This window comes from Dasypus novemcinctus, chromosome 7 (genome assembly GCF_030445035.2).
Source record: "Dasypus novemcinctus isolate mDasNov1 chromosome 7, mDasNov1.1.hap2, whole genome shotgun sequence".
Taxonomy (NCBI): Eukaryota; Metazoa; Chordata; class Mammalia; order Cingulata; family Dasypodidae; genus Dasypus; species Dasypus novemcinctus.
The window spans coordinates 97981312-98000755 of NC_080679.1; the positions used below are offsets into that span (position 1 = coordinate 97981312).

At 37.8% G+C, this 19444-nt stretch overlaps 1 protein-coding gene across 6 annotated transcripts in view; it reads right to left on the reverse strand.

Annotated features, from left to right (window-relative positions):
- Positions 1-18579, reverse strand: part of RIF1 (replication timing regulatory factor 1) — a 66585-nt gene extending 48006 nt beyond the window's left edge. For 3 of the 6 annotated variants that reach the window (XM_058300934.1, XM_058300935.1, XM_058300931.1), the window contains exons 1-15: positions 18387-18519; positions 17880-17993; positions 17036-17114; positions 15538-15634; positions 14514-14641; positions 14339-14433; positions 13309-13498; positions 11609-11701; positions 10167-10305; positions 6608-6759; positions 5192-5309; positions 3543-3716; positions 3206-3316; positions 2411-2473; positions 1568-1668 (exon numbers count right to left, since the gene is read on the reverse strand). In XM_058300934.1, the coding sequence (XP_058156917.1) occupies positions 1568-1668; positions 2411-2473; positions 3206-3316; positions 3543-3716; positions 5192-5309; positions 6608-6759; positions 10167-10305; positions 11609-11701; positions 13309-13498; positions 14339-14433; positions 14514-14641; positions 15538-15634; positions 17036-17114; positions 17880-17983 (1644 nt within the window). In that variant the 5' untranslated portion in view covers positions 17984-17993; positions 18387-18519. Of the gene's footprint in view, positions 1-1567; positions 1669-2410; positions 2474-3205; positions 3317-3542; positions 3717-5191; positions 5310-6607; positions 6760-10166; positions 10306-11608; positions 11702-13308; positions 13499-14338; positions 14434-14513; positions 14642-15537; positions 15635-17035; positions 17115-17879; positions 17994-18181 lie in introns of all 6 variants that reach the window. The other 3 variants (XM_071216438.1, XM_071216437.1, XM_058300933.1) reach the window with 3 other exon arrangements.
- Positions 18580-19444: the final 865 nt, after the last annotated feature.

Sequence of the window (19444 nt, forward strand, 5' to 3'; positions counted from 1 at the left end):
TCTAAAAGATCAACCCCTCAAGTCGTATAGAACCTAACAAACCACCCTCCACAAATACTCCACAAGTATTAACTTGAACTATATACTTAAGGAACAGATATGACAAATCAGTTTTGTTAGTGAAAATATGCTTTCACTATTCTCACTTGAAACAGTTACTAAAATAATAGCATTTGGGGAAGCAGATTTGGCTCAACTGATAGAGCATCTGCCTACCATATGGGAGGTCCAGGGTTCAAACCCAGGGCCTTCTGACCCATGTAGTGAGCTGGCCCACACGCAGTGCTGATGTGCGCAAGGAGTGCCATGACACACGGGGTGTTCCCTGCATAGGGGAGCCCCACGCCAAGGAGTGCACCCCGCAAAGAGAGCTGCCCCGTGCGATAAAAGCACAGCCTGTCCAGGAGTGGCGCCGCACACACGAAGAGCTGACGCAGCAAGATGACACAACAAAAAGAAATACAGATTCCCGGTGCCGCTGACAAGAATGCAAGCGGACACAGAAGCACACACAGCAAATGGACACAGAGAGCAGACAATGGCGGGGGAAGAGAGAAATTAAAAATAAATAAATCTTTAAAAAAAAAAAGCATTTGTAAGTTAACTCATTTGTGTTTGATCCATACCATTTCAAACATAGCAACTCATTTTTAATCAACTCCTACTATATTCCCTCTATATAAACAAAGTAAGCAGAGAGTAAACTGTCCAACTTCACTAGGCTAATAGGTGGGCCAAGATTCAAACCAAGGTAGTCTCCTCCAGAGCTCTTGTTATTAACTGTTACGCTATTTAAAAAACAGATCAGAAAAATTTAAGTGAGAATACTGTTGGAAAGCATTGTGGCTCAACTGATCAAGCATCCACCTACCATATGGAGGGTCTAGGGTTCGATGCCCAGGGCCTCCTGACCTGTGTGGTTAGCTGGCCCACATGCAGTTCTGTCTGTGGGCAAGGAGTGCCGTGCCACACTGGAGTGTCCCCTGCATAGGGGTGCCTCACACACAAGGAGTACGCCCTGCAAGGAGAGCTGCCCTGTGTGAAAAAAGCACAGCCCGCCCAGGAGTGGCGCTGCACACAACGAGAGCTGATGGAGCAAAATGATGCAACAAAAAAGAGATGCAGTTTCCCAGTGCCATTGGATAATGCAAGCGGATGCAGAAGAACACACAGCAAATACACAGAGAGAGCAGACAATGGGAGGGGAATTTTTAAAAAAAATCTTAAAAACAAAAACACAACTAGTAGTGCTCAGAAATCTTGTCATAATTAGCAAACAATTATGTTCCTTCAGTTCAAGTTTTGTGTCCTTTACCACATTATCTTTATATAGTTCATCCAATTTCTCAGAAAACTGAAGACTTCTATTTAGTTACTATTACATTTACTTATAAAGAACTATCAAATAACTAAAATAGAATGGTTCTTATTATAGGACTAAACTGCTTGATAAATACTCGATGTTAAAAGCATCTTTCAATAACCTGACCTGTGCAAATACCTTCAATATAAAATTTCAATTTCAGAATATTGTTTTTAAAGTCTTACAGTTAGATGGTTTACTTACCAGTGTTTTTGACACAGGATATGCTTCTGACTTCACTATGCTTTCCAGAGATTTTAATAAGAGGGTCAAAACTTCAGAACCTGGTCTCTCCTTTTTATTACCTACCAAAAAGCAATAGGAGCTGTAGAGTTCTAATCATAAGTATTTTTAGATGTAAAAACACAAATTGAGAACGCAGAAAAAATTATTTTTTAAATGAAATCAACAATACGTGATTTATTTAAAGTCAAGTCTGGAAGACTTATCAAACATTAAGAGTAAGCTATGGGGGAGTGAATGTGGATCAAGCAGTTGAGCACCCACCTCCCACACGGGAGGTCCTGGGTTTGGTTCCCAGTACCTCCTAAAGAAGACAAACAATGAGCATACATTGAGCAGACGAGCAACAGAACAAGCAATGAGCAAAACCAAATGAACAGGGAGCAGATGTGGCTCAAACAACTAAGTGCCCACCCTCCTGGATGGAAGGTCTCAGGTTTGGTACCCAGTGCCTCCTAAAGAAAAATCAAACATACCATAGGCAAAAAAGATGAGCAGACAGCAAGCATAAAAAAATGAGCAAAATCAACTAGCAAACAGAAGAGGGAGCCATCTCATGGGAAAGAAAAAAGAATAAGCTATGAGTAGTAAAGTAGATGCAGCTCAGTGGCTTAGTGGCTGCTTTCCATGTAAGAGGTCATGGATTCAAACCCTGGTACCTCAAAAAAATGAAAAATAAGAGTAAGCTATGAATAAAAAAAGAAATGACCTTAAAATACCTTGATAAGTGAAACCCAAACAATTCACTAGGTCCTATAACAATCATTTGATCAGTATTACAGTGCTGTTCTATAATTTCCTTACCTGATTCAATAACTGAATTTACCAGGTTGATAAGTTCCTTCCAAATAGCATTGACAACTAAATCTGTCAAACAAAATAAAAGTGCTTTCAGAATGAAGTAGATCTGACTATAAAGGCTGTACTTCTTCCCTATACCAAATAAAATAGAATAATATACCTTCTGACTCAGTATAATTATCTTTCTAATATCCAATCTTGTAATGAACACTGTGACATCATTTTTGCTTAAATAAATTAAACATGTTTTAAAAATAACTAACATGTTAACACTGGGTCACGCAACTAATAGTAATTATTTTTATTTTTCCTTCATCTGTACTTTCTAAAATTTTTTATACTACACATGTATCACTTTTGAGATGAAGAAACACACTGAGGGTTTAGAAGGATACCTGACAATGACTAGAAGGAAATTTCATGACTCATTTCATTTCCCAACCTAGTAACAAACTAATTTTTGACATCTCTTTCCTTATTATAATGTTATAGAACACAGACGTTTAGGCACAGATGATGGAGCCAAAGGGCCTAGACTTGAATCACAGTTCAACCACTATTATTATGTGAACTTAAACACATTAGTTAACTTCCCGGACAACTTCAGTGTCCTCATCTGTAAAATGGAATAACACAGAAGGTTTCTGTGAGGATTGAATCAATTAATATAGGTAATGCTCTTATAGCAAAAACCTGGCCAGCAGTAGCACAATGCTATTTTAAATAACTATATATTATACTGTTTTATCTTTTTTTAAACAAAACTTTGGACAATAAAAGAGAAACTCAAATATTTACCAGAAGCATCTTTTCCAACTGCAACAAAGCTATCATGAACAGCAGTAATAAGTGTATTTGCATGTTTGCCAAAAAAAGAAGGACTGTTGATTAAAGAATGTTCGAGTGGCTCTAACAGGAAAAGAATAAAATTATGTAAAACAAAAGCTTTATGACAAACTTTCAATATAAAAATTTAGATTGTGTGACATGTACTTCATACACAATTTATACCTTATACTTATTCCATACACAATTACTGAATATTTTTACTGTGGAGAAAATACTTCTTCCCACCCCAACATACTGAGTTCTAGACTCTCTTAATAATTGTAATACTTTAAAGAAAATAAAATACCTAAACTCAGTACAAGTTTGTTTTGCTTAGCAAAATTCAAGACTTCTGGACCCAACAAAAAATGAAGCAACATTTCAAGTCCCAAAAGCTGAATGGAGGGGATTGCAGCCATTCCGCCTAAATTCGAACTCATATTCATCCTGGGTGTTACAGGAGCGCCATATGGGGAAGCACCTTAAAAAAATGAAAAATCTCGGTAAGCTTATTTTATATTAGCTATGCAAATGGATGTATTTATTTCACTTCAATAAAACATATTTTTTAAAAATATAGTTTGTTTTTCAAACAAAATTAGAGTTTTTGAAGTCCAAAACTGAATTCCTAATTAGATAATCTTATTGATTGAAAACAGGATTAGTAAGTACCACACACTATTTAAATCAAGATTATTTTCTGTACCAAGAAATACTAAAATGCAAGCCTTTTGGAAGCGGCTGTGACTCAGCTGGGCTCCCGCCTACCATATGGGAGGCCCTGGGTTTGTGTCCTGGAGCCTCCTTGTGAAGGCAGTCTTGCCTGAACACTGTGGAGTGCCACCCAGCCCGCAAGTGCCACGGAGAGCCAACTCAGAAAGGTGACACAACAAAAAAAGGGAGACAAGTTAAAAACACAGAAGAGGGCACAGCAAATAGACATAGAGTGCAGACAACAAGCAAGCGAGGGGGGGTGGAAAAAAGATAAAAATACAATACAGACACACAGAAGAACGCACAGTGAATGGACACAGAGAAAAGATAGCAAGCAAGCTGTGAGGGGGGGTGTAGAATAAAAAAAAAAGCCTTTCTGTAATTTAAATACAACATAAAATTTTTTAAGACTCAGAATGGCTAATATATAAAAGCACTAAACCTATACACTGATGTTAAGTAAAATTACAAGAGTACTAATATAAACTATGAACTATAGCTAATAGTATATTAATATTGATGAAAATCAATTGTAATAAAGGTAAACTGTAAGTGAGGGGGATATATGGAAACTAACTTCTGCAAGATATTTTCTATAAACCTGTAACTTCTTTAATGAAAATGAGAGGAAGGAAGTCTATGTGGCTCAAGTAGTTGAGCAACTGCTTCCCATACGGAAGGTCCTGGGTTAGGTTCCCAGTGTCTCCTAAAAACAAAAAGTAAAAACAAACAACGAGCAAGAACCAACTCAGGGAAGCCGATGAGGCTCATAGTTGAGTGCCAGCTTCCCAGATATGAGGTCCCGGGTTCGATCCCTGGCCTCAGTACCACAAAAAAAAAAAAAAAAAAAGGAAGAAATTCTAGATAGCAAATAACTCTTTAAATTGTATACATTAAACTACAACTAAGACTTGTTTTTAATAACAGCTTAAAGGTTCTGCAATTATACTGTAGTGCACCTCATAAAATGCAGTGAAAATACTTCTTTTCTAACTACAATAATGCAATTGAAACAGTAGAGTAGGACATAAAGAAAAAAAAGTGAACATATGGATTGTGATGTGACCCAAAAAGGGCAAAGTAGGAATTTAACTTCCTGTATGTTTCTGTTAACTTACAATTATTCTAATAAAATATTTAAAAAGTTACAGTGCAGTTCATTCATATCATGTGACTACCATGTTAGTAAAATTTCCAGTCAGTGCTTATTTAAAAAAAAAAAAAAGTTCCTCTACCTCTTACCTTTGTGTACAGGAGTCACAGGACTTAAATTTGGAGAAGGAGATACACGAGATGAATTGCCTTGAGGTGAAACATTAGAATCAATGCTTATTGTGCTCTGAATAAGAGGCACACAAACCTATGGGGGGGGGGGAGAAAACTATAAAATATGTAATGGTCACATTTTTTAAAGTCTTGCATAGTAGAGTTAAGATGTCTTTAAGAAGCAGTCTAAATTATTTTGGTATGTTGAATTTTGTTTATTGGATCTTTCTATGCATAAATGGGCTAAAAATTGAAATATGTTAAAGTGAATATTGTTACAACTGTGCTTGTCCTAAATGTGCATTATCTAAATTGCAGTTCTAAATTCCACTGAGAAAATTATAGACATAAAGAACTTTTGCAAATATCTACCTAAATTTTATGTTAGTAGTAGACTAATTTTAAACTTCTGAAAAAAGCACCCTGGAAAATATTAACTAAGACAATTTAAAGTTCATTTCTAAGATGATTCAATTTGTACATTGACTGGTACATTCCAGTACCAATCAATTTCAGTCACTGAATAAATTGTTCAAATGAACTTATTATCCAACTGGATGAGGATTAGCCTACTAAGACCTTATAATGGTAGAATTTTGTAAAGCTAATTATGATTCCAATTACGTAACATTACCAATTCCCATTTTTAAAGATTGACAATATTACATTAAAACGCTAACAACTTGCTTAGAAAATGGCTCTACTATATTTATTCTAATTCCATTTTCGAAAATTCACTCACCGCTAGGCAATTATTTATATAAACTAAAACAAAAGCTAGATTCAAAAGTAAAGGGAAAAAGACAAAACAAACAAAAAAAGCATACTCCAATATTTAAGAGAAGAAAATAAGAAACAAAGTTGGAAGAATCTTTTTCAATAAAATGTGAAAAAAATTCAGAAACCAAAAATGGGATTAGCTATCTGCACTCAACAACAAAAAAAGGTATAGATAAGATCAAACTTAATGCGTAAATGCTAAATAAGGATTTCAAAACCTCAAGTATTTTGTAAAATCGTTTTCAACTATTTTAAAACGATATAAAGGGGTTAGGTAATTTGCCTTTCATACTGCTTCTAGAATATTAAGTATGAACAGATAGTTGAAAAGGTGGCAATTAAGAAGGCTTTAGGGTAGAGCAGGTGGAGCTCAGTGGTTGTTGGTATGAGGCCTTATTTTTAAAAAAAGCCTCTAGGGGCTTTGCTTTGGGCAACTGGAGAATATCCTTTGAGGGAAATGCACTCAAGTTCTATGAGGAAAAAGAAAGATCTTTTGTATTATGGTCTACTTTTAGCAATAACAACACTAAAACACTCAGTTGATAAGAATTTAAGAACTTATGAATAAGAAACACATTAAGTATCACAGTCAGCACTTGGGATGTTATTTACCTGTTCAAAATTAGCAGGAAGATGAGGTCCAAGTCTCATCAATAAATACCACCAGACTTCTAGTTTTGTTAACGCTAGGGACTCCGTTCTCACATGGATGGAACTCAAAGGCTGCATTAACAACTTGAGTCTTTTTGCACTACATAATATATCTTGAAAGAAAAGAAAACAAGCACAGAAGTACAAAAAATTACAAGTTCAAGATTAAATTTTAAAAGGGGCTATAACAAGAGAATGGATTTAAAAATTCAAGTCATCAAGCTGTTCTTGTTCTACCTAAAACCTTCAATCTGATAAACTTTAGTACAGCTGAACCAAAATATTTAAGACAACAAAAGGAATACATAATTATGTATTAGATACTATATGCCAGGGGAGATTCTGCTGACCAGGAGACATTTGGCAAGTGTCATCTACTAGGAAGAGGCCAGAGATTCCTACATAGAGCAGTGCTACTCAACAAAGAATTATCCAGACAAAATGTTAAGAAACCCTGTTCCAGCTGCTTCAGGATTCCAATCCTCATTTTACAGATGAAGAAATGGAGGCACATTTAAAAATTTTTTAAATATCTACTAGTGATTTATTCTATCAAACATCATTACTACTGGGCCATTAATTAGGTTTTAGATTATAAATAGACTTATTTAGATTCAGGTCTACCCTACATTAACATTATTAACAGATTATTTAAAATTCAGCACATAAATTAAATGCAGCTCTTCAAAAAGATGTGAGAGGGACTGGGAACATATAAAGTAGGATGTAATCTGTGCTCAGATAATTTACCAAGAGACCCTGAAAGGCATTTTGAACCATCAAAGCCAAGCTGTGTATTTGGTGCAATGGCTCCCCTTCAATACTTCATACTCTGCCATTTAATGATTTCAGTGCTAATTATCCCTTCTATATGAAGAAAATAAAGTCAGACCATTGTTGGAACAATTCCTCCAGTCAGGACTATTTCTTTTTGAACTCCTATTCGACTTGTAAGTGGAGCTAATATCCCTATAGCAGACTGCTAACTGTCATGAAATAATCCATTCTTCTGCAGTTACAAGACCAATTTTACTCAGCACATTAAGATGTCCAGGGGGGGTTCTTAATGTTGGAGGTTTGATGCTGAAACTGGAGCCCCAGGGAGAGACAGAGCCATTGGCTTTATAATCTACAGCTGACCTCATGGAGGAAACAGCTCGAGCTGAGCTCAAAAAGAAGCAAGACTTGGGAAGAGAGGAACCCAGGAAGCCTGAACCCTCGCAGACATCGGCACTCATCTTGCTCTAACATGTGAAAACAGACTTTGGTGAGGGAAGTAACTTATGTTTTACGGCCTGGCACCAATCTGTAAATCTGTAAGCTCCTACTCCAAATAAATACACTTTATATAAAAATAAAAAAAGTCCAATTTCTATTTCAATTCTCCCATTTAGCCCTTCCAGCCAATGAGATTAAATTAGAAGTATACGTGAGATTTCTAGAAGGCCTAACAGGTAGTTAACTCAGGAAGTCATTTCTGTTCTTCTGCCTTCCCTCCACCATGTAGTCTGCAACTTAACTAAGGAATAATAAAGATGACAACACAAAGAAAGGTGTGATTCTTTGGTAACTTCTTTGATTCACACCACCATCCATGGACTTTCTACCTCTGGACTCACTTCACAAGAGAGCTTTTATCTTTCTTCTTTTAGCCACTTGTATTTTATGCTTTACTATGCAGCCATACATGATTCCATGAGATACAGTGCCCAAAATTAACTCCAACTGCTGGGTATAAAGACTATATCCAGGGAAGCGGATGTGGCTCAACTGATCGAGTCTGCCTACCTCCTGGCCCATGTGGTGAGTTGGCCCACATGCAAGGAATGCCATGCTACACAGGGGTGCCCCCCACATAGAGGAGCCCCACACACAAGGAGTGTGCCCTCCAAGGAGAGCCGCCCTGTGCAAAAAAGGCACAGCCTGCCTAGAAGTGGCACCACACACACATGGAGAGCTGATGCAGCAAGATGACGCAACAAAGAGAGACATAGATTCTCAGTGCCGCTGAGAACGCAGGCAGACACAGAAGAAAATGCAGTGAATGGGCACAAGAGAGCAGACAATGGGGGGCGGGGGAGAAAGGGAGAGAAATAAATAAAAATAAATCTTAAAAAAAAAAAGAAAAAATCTGAATACTTGCCAACTCATAGATTTAGCAAATCCTACAAATACACAGTATTGACTAAATCTAGGATTAACCACCTAATTAATGACACATGGCAACATACTTTTGAGCTAAATACTCTTCCTCATAGGGACATCAAACACCTCCACTAGGGAAGCAGATATAGCTCAAACACTTGAGTGCCTTGGTCCTGGGTTCAGTTCCCTGTGCCTCCTAAAGACTATAAACAGTGAGTAGAAAGCACAAAAAACTAGCAAAAACAAATGAGCAGGGAAGTGGATGTGGCTCAACTGATAGAGCATCTGTCTACCATATGGAGGGTCCTGGGTTCTACACCCAGGGCCTACTGACCCATGTAGTGAGCTAGCCCATGAGTAGTACTGCCACGTGCAAGGAGTGCTGTGCCATGCAGGGGTGTTCCTGCCCCATGTGCAAGAGGTGCACCCTGTAAGGAGAGCCGCCCAGTGTAAAAAAAGTGCAAGCCCACCCAGGAGTGGGGCCGCACACTCGGAGAGCTGACGCAGCAGGATGAACCAAGAGACACAGTTTCCCAGTGCTGCCTGATAATACAAGTGGACACGGAAGAACACACAGAGCAGACAAAACGGGGGCGGGGGGAGGGGGCAATATAAATAAATCTTAAAAAAAAAAAAAAAAAAGACCTTGACCAAAAGGGAAAAATATTTTTTTTAAAAAAAGAACAACAACAAAAAACAAATGAGCAGGGAGCGGATGTGACTCAAGCAGTTGAGTGCCCATTTCCCACATGAGAGTTCCCAGGTTCAGTTCTGGGTGCCTCCTAAAGAAAACAAAACACAGACAATGAACACACAACACACACAAACAACTAGCAAACAGACAAAGGAGCCATGTGAGAGGGGGAAAGACACATACCTCCTCTAGACAATAAGGAGATAAGGACAAGGTAAGCCACAAAAGGCATTATTTCCATAAATTCATTAATTCACTTTTTAAAGGGGTCTTAAATAAAAATGATTATCACTCACTGATATTTTATTCCAGGGTAATTGTAATTGCTTGCTATCATCTACAGCCTATGTAACCTGGAATAAAATAATCTCTAAAATAGTGATTAAACTAAACTGAACTAACTAATGATAAAACTTAACATCTCAGGTCTACTGTGAATGCATAGTGCTCAACTCAGTACCAGTACATAAGCAATAAATGACATCTGTCACTGTTCAATTCTAGAAATAATGCCAAGTCTCTGAATTATATTTTTAGCTCTAAATTTATTCCTAGCCCCTTAAAGTAGGAGATAAATTTCAATATAAAGCCCAAAAAAGTAGAAAAACGCCTGTTTCACCTTGCTTAACTTAAAACGAATTCATAAAAAAATACATAAAAACGTAAATATCATGTCCTTACCTGGATTTAAAGCAAAATTATCTATTAAACTTTTCCAAGCAATAAAAGCTATTTTTTTAATCATGGGTGCTCCACTACGAAATCCCAGTTCTTCCAGCTGTAATAGAGAATTGATAAAACTCCCACTTCGATGCAATGTCTAAAAAAAGGAAAAATCATTACAAAATCATGTACCTGCATGAGACAAAATACAGGCTACTATTCATTTATTAATTCATTTTCTAACAGGGAAGACAAGAAACAAATTACACAAACAGAAGTGTTAAGTGTCTTGTAACAATAAATTTCTAGGAATTTAAATATAATGAAGTGTTGAATTCTGTATATACATTCAAGCTTCAAGACCACAAAATATATATGAAAGAACATTTCAAAAACATCACAGGAAATTAGAGGTAGATAAATCCCAAATTGTATCAAGGTAACACCAAAAACATGGCATTCATATAAAAAATATTTATTCCATCAACCATGTGTGATCTAAGCCCCATCTCAATTTAGAGAATCACCATCCCAGGGTCCACAGAATGGAGGAATAAAATATGGATTAGAGTTATTGGTATTCTACTATAGACCTACTGTGACTGGCAATGGAAGAAACTGTTATCACTGATGTGGACAAAGTGGCCATGGTAGTTGCTGAAGGCAGGAAGAGGAAAGAGGAGATGTGATGTGGGGGCATTTTCGAGACTTGTTGTCCTAAATGATACTGCAGGGACAGATGCTGGGCATTATATAACCTGTCATAGCCTACTGAACGTACTGGGGGGGGGGTGTGTGTATACTACAATGTAAATTATAATCCATGTGGTGCAGCAGTGCTCCAAAATGCATTCACCAAATGCAATCAATGTGCCACAATGATGGAAGAGGTTGTTGATGTGGGAGGGGTGGGGTGGGGTGTAGGGTATATGGGAACCTTACATTTTTTAATGTAACATTTTTTGTGATCTATGCATCTTTTAAAAAAAAAAAAAGACAAATTAAAAAAAATTTAAATAAAAAAATTAATAATAGTAATAATAATATTTAAGAGAAAACCCTGAAACCAAGTAAGAATAGCCTTTTCAAATACACTTAAATTCCCAAAACTAAAAGTTCAGGAATGAAAATGTAGAAAACAATAATATCTGCTAATAGAACAGTGAAATTAGATAAAATCAAGAAAACCAGATCTTCAAAAATACTTCTAAATAATACAAAGGATTCCAGTAAAAAATAATGGTCCAGAAAAGGACAAATTGAATGCACTATAAAAATACAAAAACTTAAAAAAATATAAAGCTTTTAACAATCGTAAGAGACCATGAACCACACTATCATCTGAACAGAATACAAACAAATACCAATATCTTAGGTAAAGTTAGGACATATCAGTGAAAATTAAGATATGAGTCTGGCATATAAAAAATTGGGGACTAGCCATTAACTGTGGCGCTTACCTTTCCAAGAAGTTTGACAAACAAAGGCCATAATTTTAACACATAAGTCTCATTTTTAGTCATAAATAGCTTTTGGAGTTCTGAGATTAATTTCTGAAAATAAAAGCAAAAATATTTATCAAAAGGACACTTAGAAAAATATCCAGTATATAAATAATTTTCAAAGACTGACTCAGAAAATAACTTCTTTCCCAATATTTTACTAGGAAAACTTGCAAGCATATGTAACAAAGCTAAAAATATTTTATATTAAATATTTGAATATGAGCACCTAGATTCTAACATTAACACTTTAGTATCCTTATTTTATCACTTATTTAGTCATCCTTTCAACAATCTAACTTATTTTTTTCTGTCAATACTCTCCCCTAAAAACATCATTAACTGGAATTCAAATATTATTTTAATCTTCTCATGTTAACACCTAAAAAAAAATACATTACTAGTGTCTTGGTTAACAGACATCTGAGAGAATTTCAGTTCAAATATACAAAAGATTTTGTATATGCTCTTAAAAATGAAGGAAATTTATCAGAAAAAAAATTTAGTGACGATTTTGGAGTTTCTTCAATTATATCCCAAGCATTACCCTCTTGGTTTAAAATGTGAAGAAACAAATGAACAAAAACCCGGGTTTTAGAATCTGGAGGGCTCACCACCTAGAATATTACAGTACCTCCTACCTAGTCTCCCTGCTCCCATTCTAGCACCCCTACAATTTATTCTCAATAAAACCAGTGATTTTTAAAAAAATCCCTATCAGTACATACTATTCCTTAGCTCAAAATCTTCAAATACGATTTTCTACATAACCCAGAGTAAAAGTCAATTCCTAACATTAGCTCCCATGGTCCCATGCCATATGGCTCTGTTCGTGGTATCATCTCTTACTCCTCCTCCCTTTTTCACTCCACTCCAATCACACTGTCCTTTGTGTTCCCAACCACCACCAGGCACACAAATAAGCAATCAAGGCCTTTTGCTCTCATGTCTCCACCTGTCTAGAATGAGATTCCTCCATATTACTCAAACAACTAACTCCCATATCACCCTCAAATCACTCTTTAAATGCCCTAATCTTTGCTGACCCATTTCACCTTTCCTCTCCAATGGCAGTCTCTATCCACAGTCATTGCTGTTCTCCATTGTATTCTTCAATTAGTATACTATATACTTTATCTTTCCCATAAGAAAATAAGCCGAGTTCCTTTTATTCACTGCTATAGTCACAGTGCCTAGAACAGTGCCCTGCATATAATAAGTGCTGAATAAATATGTGTTTAATGAATAAGTAAATAAGAACAGGTTAGAAAACCTAAAATCTGGGATATACAACTTTAGGAAATTGTATAGACTAGATGTGGCTAAATGCATTAATTTTATAGTTATTGGGATTATGTTTTAACAACCCAAATAACCCTGGATCAGTAATGTACTTTCTTTTTCCAAAAAGGCAATTCCTTCCTATTTAGTACTCATTGGGTGAGATAAAATGCCTAGATAAAATCTGTACAATCCTGTCTGTATTGTAGGAACAGCATACTTACATTAACAATGATTCTTTACTGTTTTAATTCACAAGGTTAAGCCTCTTATAGCATACTGCAATTATACAAAAAAACTCACAAACTGAATTCTAAGCTTAGTGCGGAACCTTTAGATGCAATACCAGAAAAATCCTTACATAAAATAATACTTACAGTGGTCATAAGCTGCTCTGTAATAGATGCTACTTCTTGTTGTTTCTGAAGCAATAACGGCATTCCCATTTCTAGAGCAGTTGCACCCCGCAAATGTACCTTTTGAGCTGAATGAACCACTAAAGGTATGACCAGTTTTGCCCACCTGACGGCCTCTTCTCCCATCTGAACCGGGGCTTGTTCAATCAGCCTAAAATGTAGAAATCCAATCAGTTTGGCCTTATTTTTAAAGTGTAAATTACCAAGAACGTGAACCACATCCACAAATACATAGTATGATCCATTTATTTTAGAATACATGGATACATACACCCACACTCCCAAAAAGAAATAAACCTGAAAGCAGTAATCAATCTATTAAGGATTACTTAAGGGAAAAGGATTAGAGAATTTTTCCTTGCTAATCTTTACCTTTCTGTATTACTTTTTATAAATGTTTAACTTCAGAATGAAAATTGTGAAATACTAATTATCTTCTTCCAACTAAATTCAGTGTTCTTGTAAGTGGACAGCCAGAAAACTGTGATATAATCTGAGCATCAATGAGGAAGGGCAACAGAAAACTAAGCAGTTTAAACAGCTGAACAGCTAAAGAAAATGTTTTAAAGAATGAAAAACAAGGCAAGACATAAATCATGTCATCAAATAACCTGTGCCATTAGCAGAACCACTGAAAAAGGAAAGGGTTAGAACACAGGGGATTTTTCTGTCCTCTCATCTGCTGCTAGACTATTGCCTTCCTAAAGTTTAAAGTTTACACTATTTATTAATCCCTTCCAAAAGCTTTATCAGAGATAATTTGTAAAATTAACACTATTAACGCCATAACCAAGATTTTACTTTTAAGACTTCCTCAGTAAAAACAAATCTAGCAACACTATGCACACCTACTTCCTTCCTGTTATTTTTTTTGTTTTCTTGTGACTTTTAGTTTATTACATATTCAAGTTCCAAAAGTTCATACCTTTGAAATAAATTCCAACTTTACTGAAACTATCTTCCAATTTGCACAACACCCAAATGCAATTACCTTATAATGACATTTAATGCTTCATAATCAGCAACAGCAGAATGCATCTCTCCTTTATTAAATACTATCTCCAGTGAATCAATAATACTGGATACCTAAAAGACCAAAAACAAATAAGCTGAAATTTTTTTATTGGCATATAGGTAAGAAGGCATATACAAAAAACTATACTCACCACTTTGCCAACAACTTCACCGGGAAATGTCTGCTTAGATATCACCCAAAGTGCCCTAGTACGTACATTTTTGTCTGAAGTCTTAACAATATCATTCAATTTTGAAAGTAATTCCTGACTGTTTGTCTCTGAAAAACAAGCAATTTCCTAATTATGCAAAATATTTCAAAATCTCAAATATAAAAGAGAAAAATGTCTGCTTCATTGTACAAGAATTAAATTCATATCCAGAGAAAAGGACCCCGAAAACCACTACTGACATAAAATTTTTTCCCGAAATAAAAAAACTCAGACCAGATGGGAAGTTTCATAGAATAGAGACTCTAAATCAGATCCTCTGAAATGCACAAATGAAATAATTTTATAGGTATCTTTGGTAGTTTTGAACTTAACAGGACAATTTTTTTGCCCTATAACTCAGCACCAAAATGAACAACTTCTACTTTAGGTTGTTCCTACGTTGGAAAAAAAGCATCATCAATTTTCCCTCAGAAGAAACTGGTAACAGCTTTCTGATACTACCTATTCCTGATTTAACCTTTCAAAAGATCATTTTCTAAGTTTCCTTTACAATGGCAAACCCAACCATTAGGTCCTATGCTTTCAATTTAAATTATTCCACATTCATCACTACATAAAAGAACGTTTAAGTCCAGCATGTTCCATAATACATATGTCTGGTTAAAATTTTATAAAGTAAACGACCATCTAAATTATTATAACTTCCAGGTCAAGAGATGAGTTTTACAAGGACAAGGGTAAGTTTTTATAGCAATCATATTTAAATAGACTTGATATGGGCAAATTGTATTGTATCCTAATTAGACATGTGTCTAGAAAAAAGAAATCTTCCTATAATGACAGCCTCAACATTATTTTTCAAAAGCAAATCCTAAAAGTGCCTAGGTTAGACCAAAAAAATTTTTTAAAAAGCTTACAATTTATGAAACTAGTCCTTTGTAACACCATCAAATGGTACATACTTATAAACTCTAAAAATATTAACAGTGATAAATGTAAGTACCTGATAATCCTGAGGTAATTTTAGGGTTATATAAGCAAAACCCCAAGGCCTGTAGAGCAGCACTACAAAGCTCCAAGTTTTGACTGGAAATGTGAGTCTATAAAAACAAAACCATGTTTAATTGTTTGCATACTTTATCACATACAAGGACAACTGGAAACCAATTTTTAGAGAGCAAAAATTGATTTAAAAAACAAGCAAAATCATTACATTTTTAACCCAACCAATGAGTAAGTCTTTGAGAGTAGATAAAAAAGGAATAAAATCAGAAGTAAAAGATACGGTTTGACAAAGAACGGAAGACAAACTAGAGAGATGGCAAATGGATGGAATGTAATATTTAGTTCAGCACCTAATATGGCTTAGAAGTTCTAAACATTACCTCATTCTTAAAAAAAAAAAAATCCCATTTATAGATAAGAAAACCTGAATCCCGGTCCATCTAGAATTGAAAGCCCAAATCATCCTTACATATATAAAAGCTGTAAAACCCAAAGCCTATCAAAGCTAGTCTAACTACATCGCAAAGCCCTCGTTTACTTCCCTCATACCATTTCCTAGTCCAGTTACTTATCTCCAATGCCTATTTTTCTGATTGGACATATGAAAGTGATTAAAATAGGAAATTTTATGTCACAAGTTACCACAATAAAAAAAATTTTTAAACAAATTTTACCCACAGAGTAGATCAAAACAATTAAATCTGAGAAGACTTATCTGTAAATACATTCCCACAAAAGGGAAGAAAACATTAAATATTCTCTGACCACTGCTTCCAAATTAAGAGTACAAATTTTGGGTTCAAATGACCAAAACAGATCACCCTAGGCAAGTTAACCAATTTACCTGTGTTGGGGCCCTAAAGAATAACATTTTAAGTATATAAGGGGAAGCGGATTTGGCTCAATGGATACAGCGTCCACCTACCACATGGAAGATGTAGGGTTCAAACCCAGGGCATCCTGACCAGTGTGATGAGCTGGCCTACGGGCAGTGCTGAGATGCACAAGGAGTGCCAGGGGTGTCCCCCGCGTAAGAGCCCCACGTGCAATGAGTGCACCCCATAAGGAGAGCCATCCAGGGCAAAAAAGTGCAACCTGACCAGGAGTGGCACCATACACACCAAGAGCTGACGCAGCAAGGTGATGCAAAAAAAAGAAACAGATTCCCAGTGCCAGAGACAAGAACGTAAGCAGACACAGAAGCACACACAGTGAATGGACACAGAAAGCAGACAACTGGTAGGGAAAGGGCAGTGAAGGGAAGAGAAATAAATAAAAAACCTTAAAAAAAAAAAAGTATATAAGGAGTCAAGTAAGAGAAAGCATGGAAAGTTACGAAAAAAAGTACCCAATACATTGTAAGTACTAAAAAAGTGATATTATAATCATCTAATAAACATTATTTATGTCATTTTATTTTAATTAAAAGTTTTTATGGGGTCAGCTGGTGAAAACCTTAAAACAGCCCAAAGTGAAAAACTACAACAGACACATACCTTTAAAACTTTGTATAGCCGAGGAAGCTTTTTCTCAATTTCGGTAATGACATCTTTTCCCTCTTCACCAGTCATACGACTTAAAACCAGAAAGATCGTAAGTGTATACAAATAGCAGGCACGAAAATGTACTAGAATCACTCCTTAAAATATCTATATAGCCTTTACTGAAGTTTAGATTGCAAGTAAATGAAATGATTCAATGCTCGAAATACTTCAGAATATAATATACAAATATAATATACATCTGAAATAAAGGTGGGAAAAAAAACCCCTCGGAATAACTTTTTGCATTCAGTGCATACAATATACAATTTTTGACAGTGTCACCGTATGAAGATCAGAAACACTTACCCCACCCTATGTACAAACCTAATAAAAATTTGCTAAACCCTTACCGTTTTGTGCCAGTTTTCTAGCAATTTCCAAATAATTACAGATAATCAAGGAGGAAATTAATTCCCCCCCCCTCAAAAAATTCTTGCAACTAAACTAAAAATCGGGTTATTGTTATCTATTACAAAGCCGTTTCTGGTTTGCCACACAGTTCCGATACGTCAGCACCTACGTTGAAAACCCCTCCTCCTCGACCATGACCACTTAAAACTAAAACTTTTTTGAATCCCTCGATTGCAAGACACACGTGCAGACGCCCTCATTTCGTGCAGACGCCTCAAGCTGTGCAGCGCCATCCGCAAAGGTCACTTAAGGTGCACCTCACACCGCCTGCGACCCCAGCGTCCTCACAGCTGCCATACTTTTCAGAACACACAACCTCATGCCCAGCGTCCTACCCCGACCATCTCCCCCACCCCCCTTCCCGAAACCCCCAAACGGGCCTCACCTGGTCAAACTTAGGTAAGCATCGGTCTGCTCTCCAAGGGAGGCGGAAGCGTCTTCCAAAGTCTCCAACAGCGGCGCGAGGGGGCTGTGACCCGGGGCCGTCATGTCGGCCACCCTAAGGCACGGACCGGAAGAAGAGAAAAGCCTGTGACCGATAGAAACAGCCCCGCGGCGGCCCAGCGCGAGCCCGCCCCCTAGCCCCGCGCGCACCTCCACGGCCTCACAGGCCGGCCGCTCCGCAACCCTGGGCCCCTGCGCACAAACCCGAGATCCCCGCCTCGTCCTTCGCCCGGCAACACGCACCCGGGCTCACGCCGCGCTCAGCCGCGGGCCCGCTCCCGCCACCACTTTCCCGGGCAGCTTTCAACAGGGGGGGAGGAGACCGAAGCGGGGGAGGGCCGAGAGAAACGCGGGGAGCGAGGCGTCTCGCCGCGAGGGGGCGGAGGTTGCGCTCGCCTGAGGGTTCCACGAGGCCTAGCACTGCAACCCTGATATCATCTCCACGTACGATGGCCAGGACTGCGTCCTCTCCGCCGCTTCCCCGCACCACCCGGACTCGAGCAGAGATCGACTTTCCCGGGTCGGGCTGTTTACTCACGCGTGCGGCCCTCTCCCTCCTAGTCAAAGATGGCCGCGGGGGCGGGCGCAAGAGCGCGCGGGAGAAGGGTAGGCCTGGCGGGAGAGGCTCGAACCAATCCAACAGGGAGCGGCGCGCCGGAGTGATCGATCGCCTCGCTTCCCCGCCCTGCTGCTCCGCCCTTCGGCTCGCCCCGCCCAGCGCCTCAGGTCGCCCCGCAGGTGAGGGTGTTTCGCCCTAAGTATTTCTGGAGACCTGAAATTCCCAAAGGAGTAAATCGCCCAAGTTCGCCAGACTGGTTAGTGGAATTTAGGAGTAAGTTTTCAAACTCCAAGGCCAGTGCTCGTTCAAAAATTAACAATAACTCACGCTGCGAGAGGAGATAACACGCTGTTATGTGTAGAGTCCTCGCCCCAAGCAGGCCTAGATTCGAAATCCGGCTCTGTGTGATTTTAGCAAGTTAATAAACTTTTCCAAAGAAGTTTATTTCTGTAAAACGGGGATAATAACGGTACCTACTTCAGGTGAAGTTTAACTGAAAAAAACTAGGAGAAGTCAGAGTCTCTCAAGTATTACGCATATGTAACAACGCCTGGGATTATTCCATTTAAATTGCGGATATCTGGGCCCAGCCCTGAGACATTGCGATTCTGTAGGCTTAGGTTGCTTCCAGGGATCTGCATTTTTCTCTTATGCCTGGGGTGTTGAAGGATAGGAGTTGGCCAGGGCTTTACACTTGCAAGAGCTTAATGAAAATCAGAAAATCAGTTTCATTATTATCAATATGCTGCTCCCCTTTTCAAATGCGTTTGAGAGCTCCCCACAACCTACAGGATTGTATTAACTTTAAAGTAGGCATCCAAGGCCCAGCAGCTGGGCCTTCCACTCCAGATTCTTGCTGTCCAGGCCCCAGACTTGAGTGCCCCACTATGCAGCAGAACTACCTCCTCTGGAGGTCAGGGCTGCATTTTGCTCTTCTTTGTGTCTTC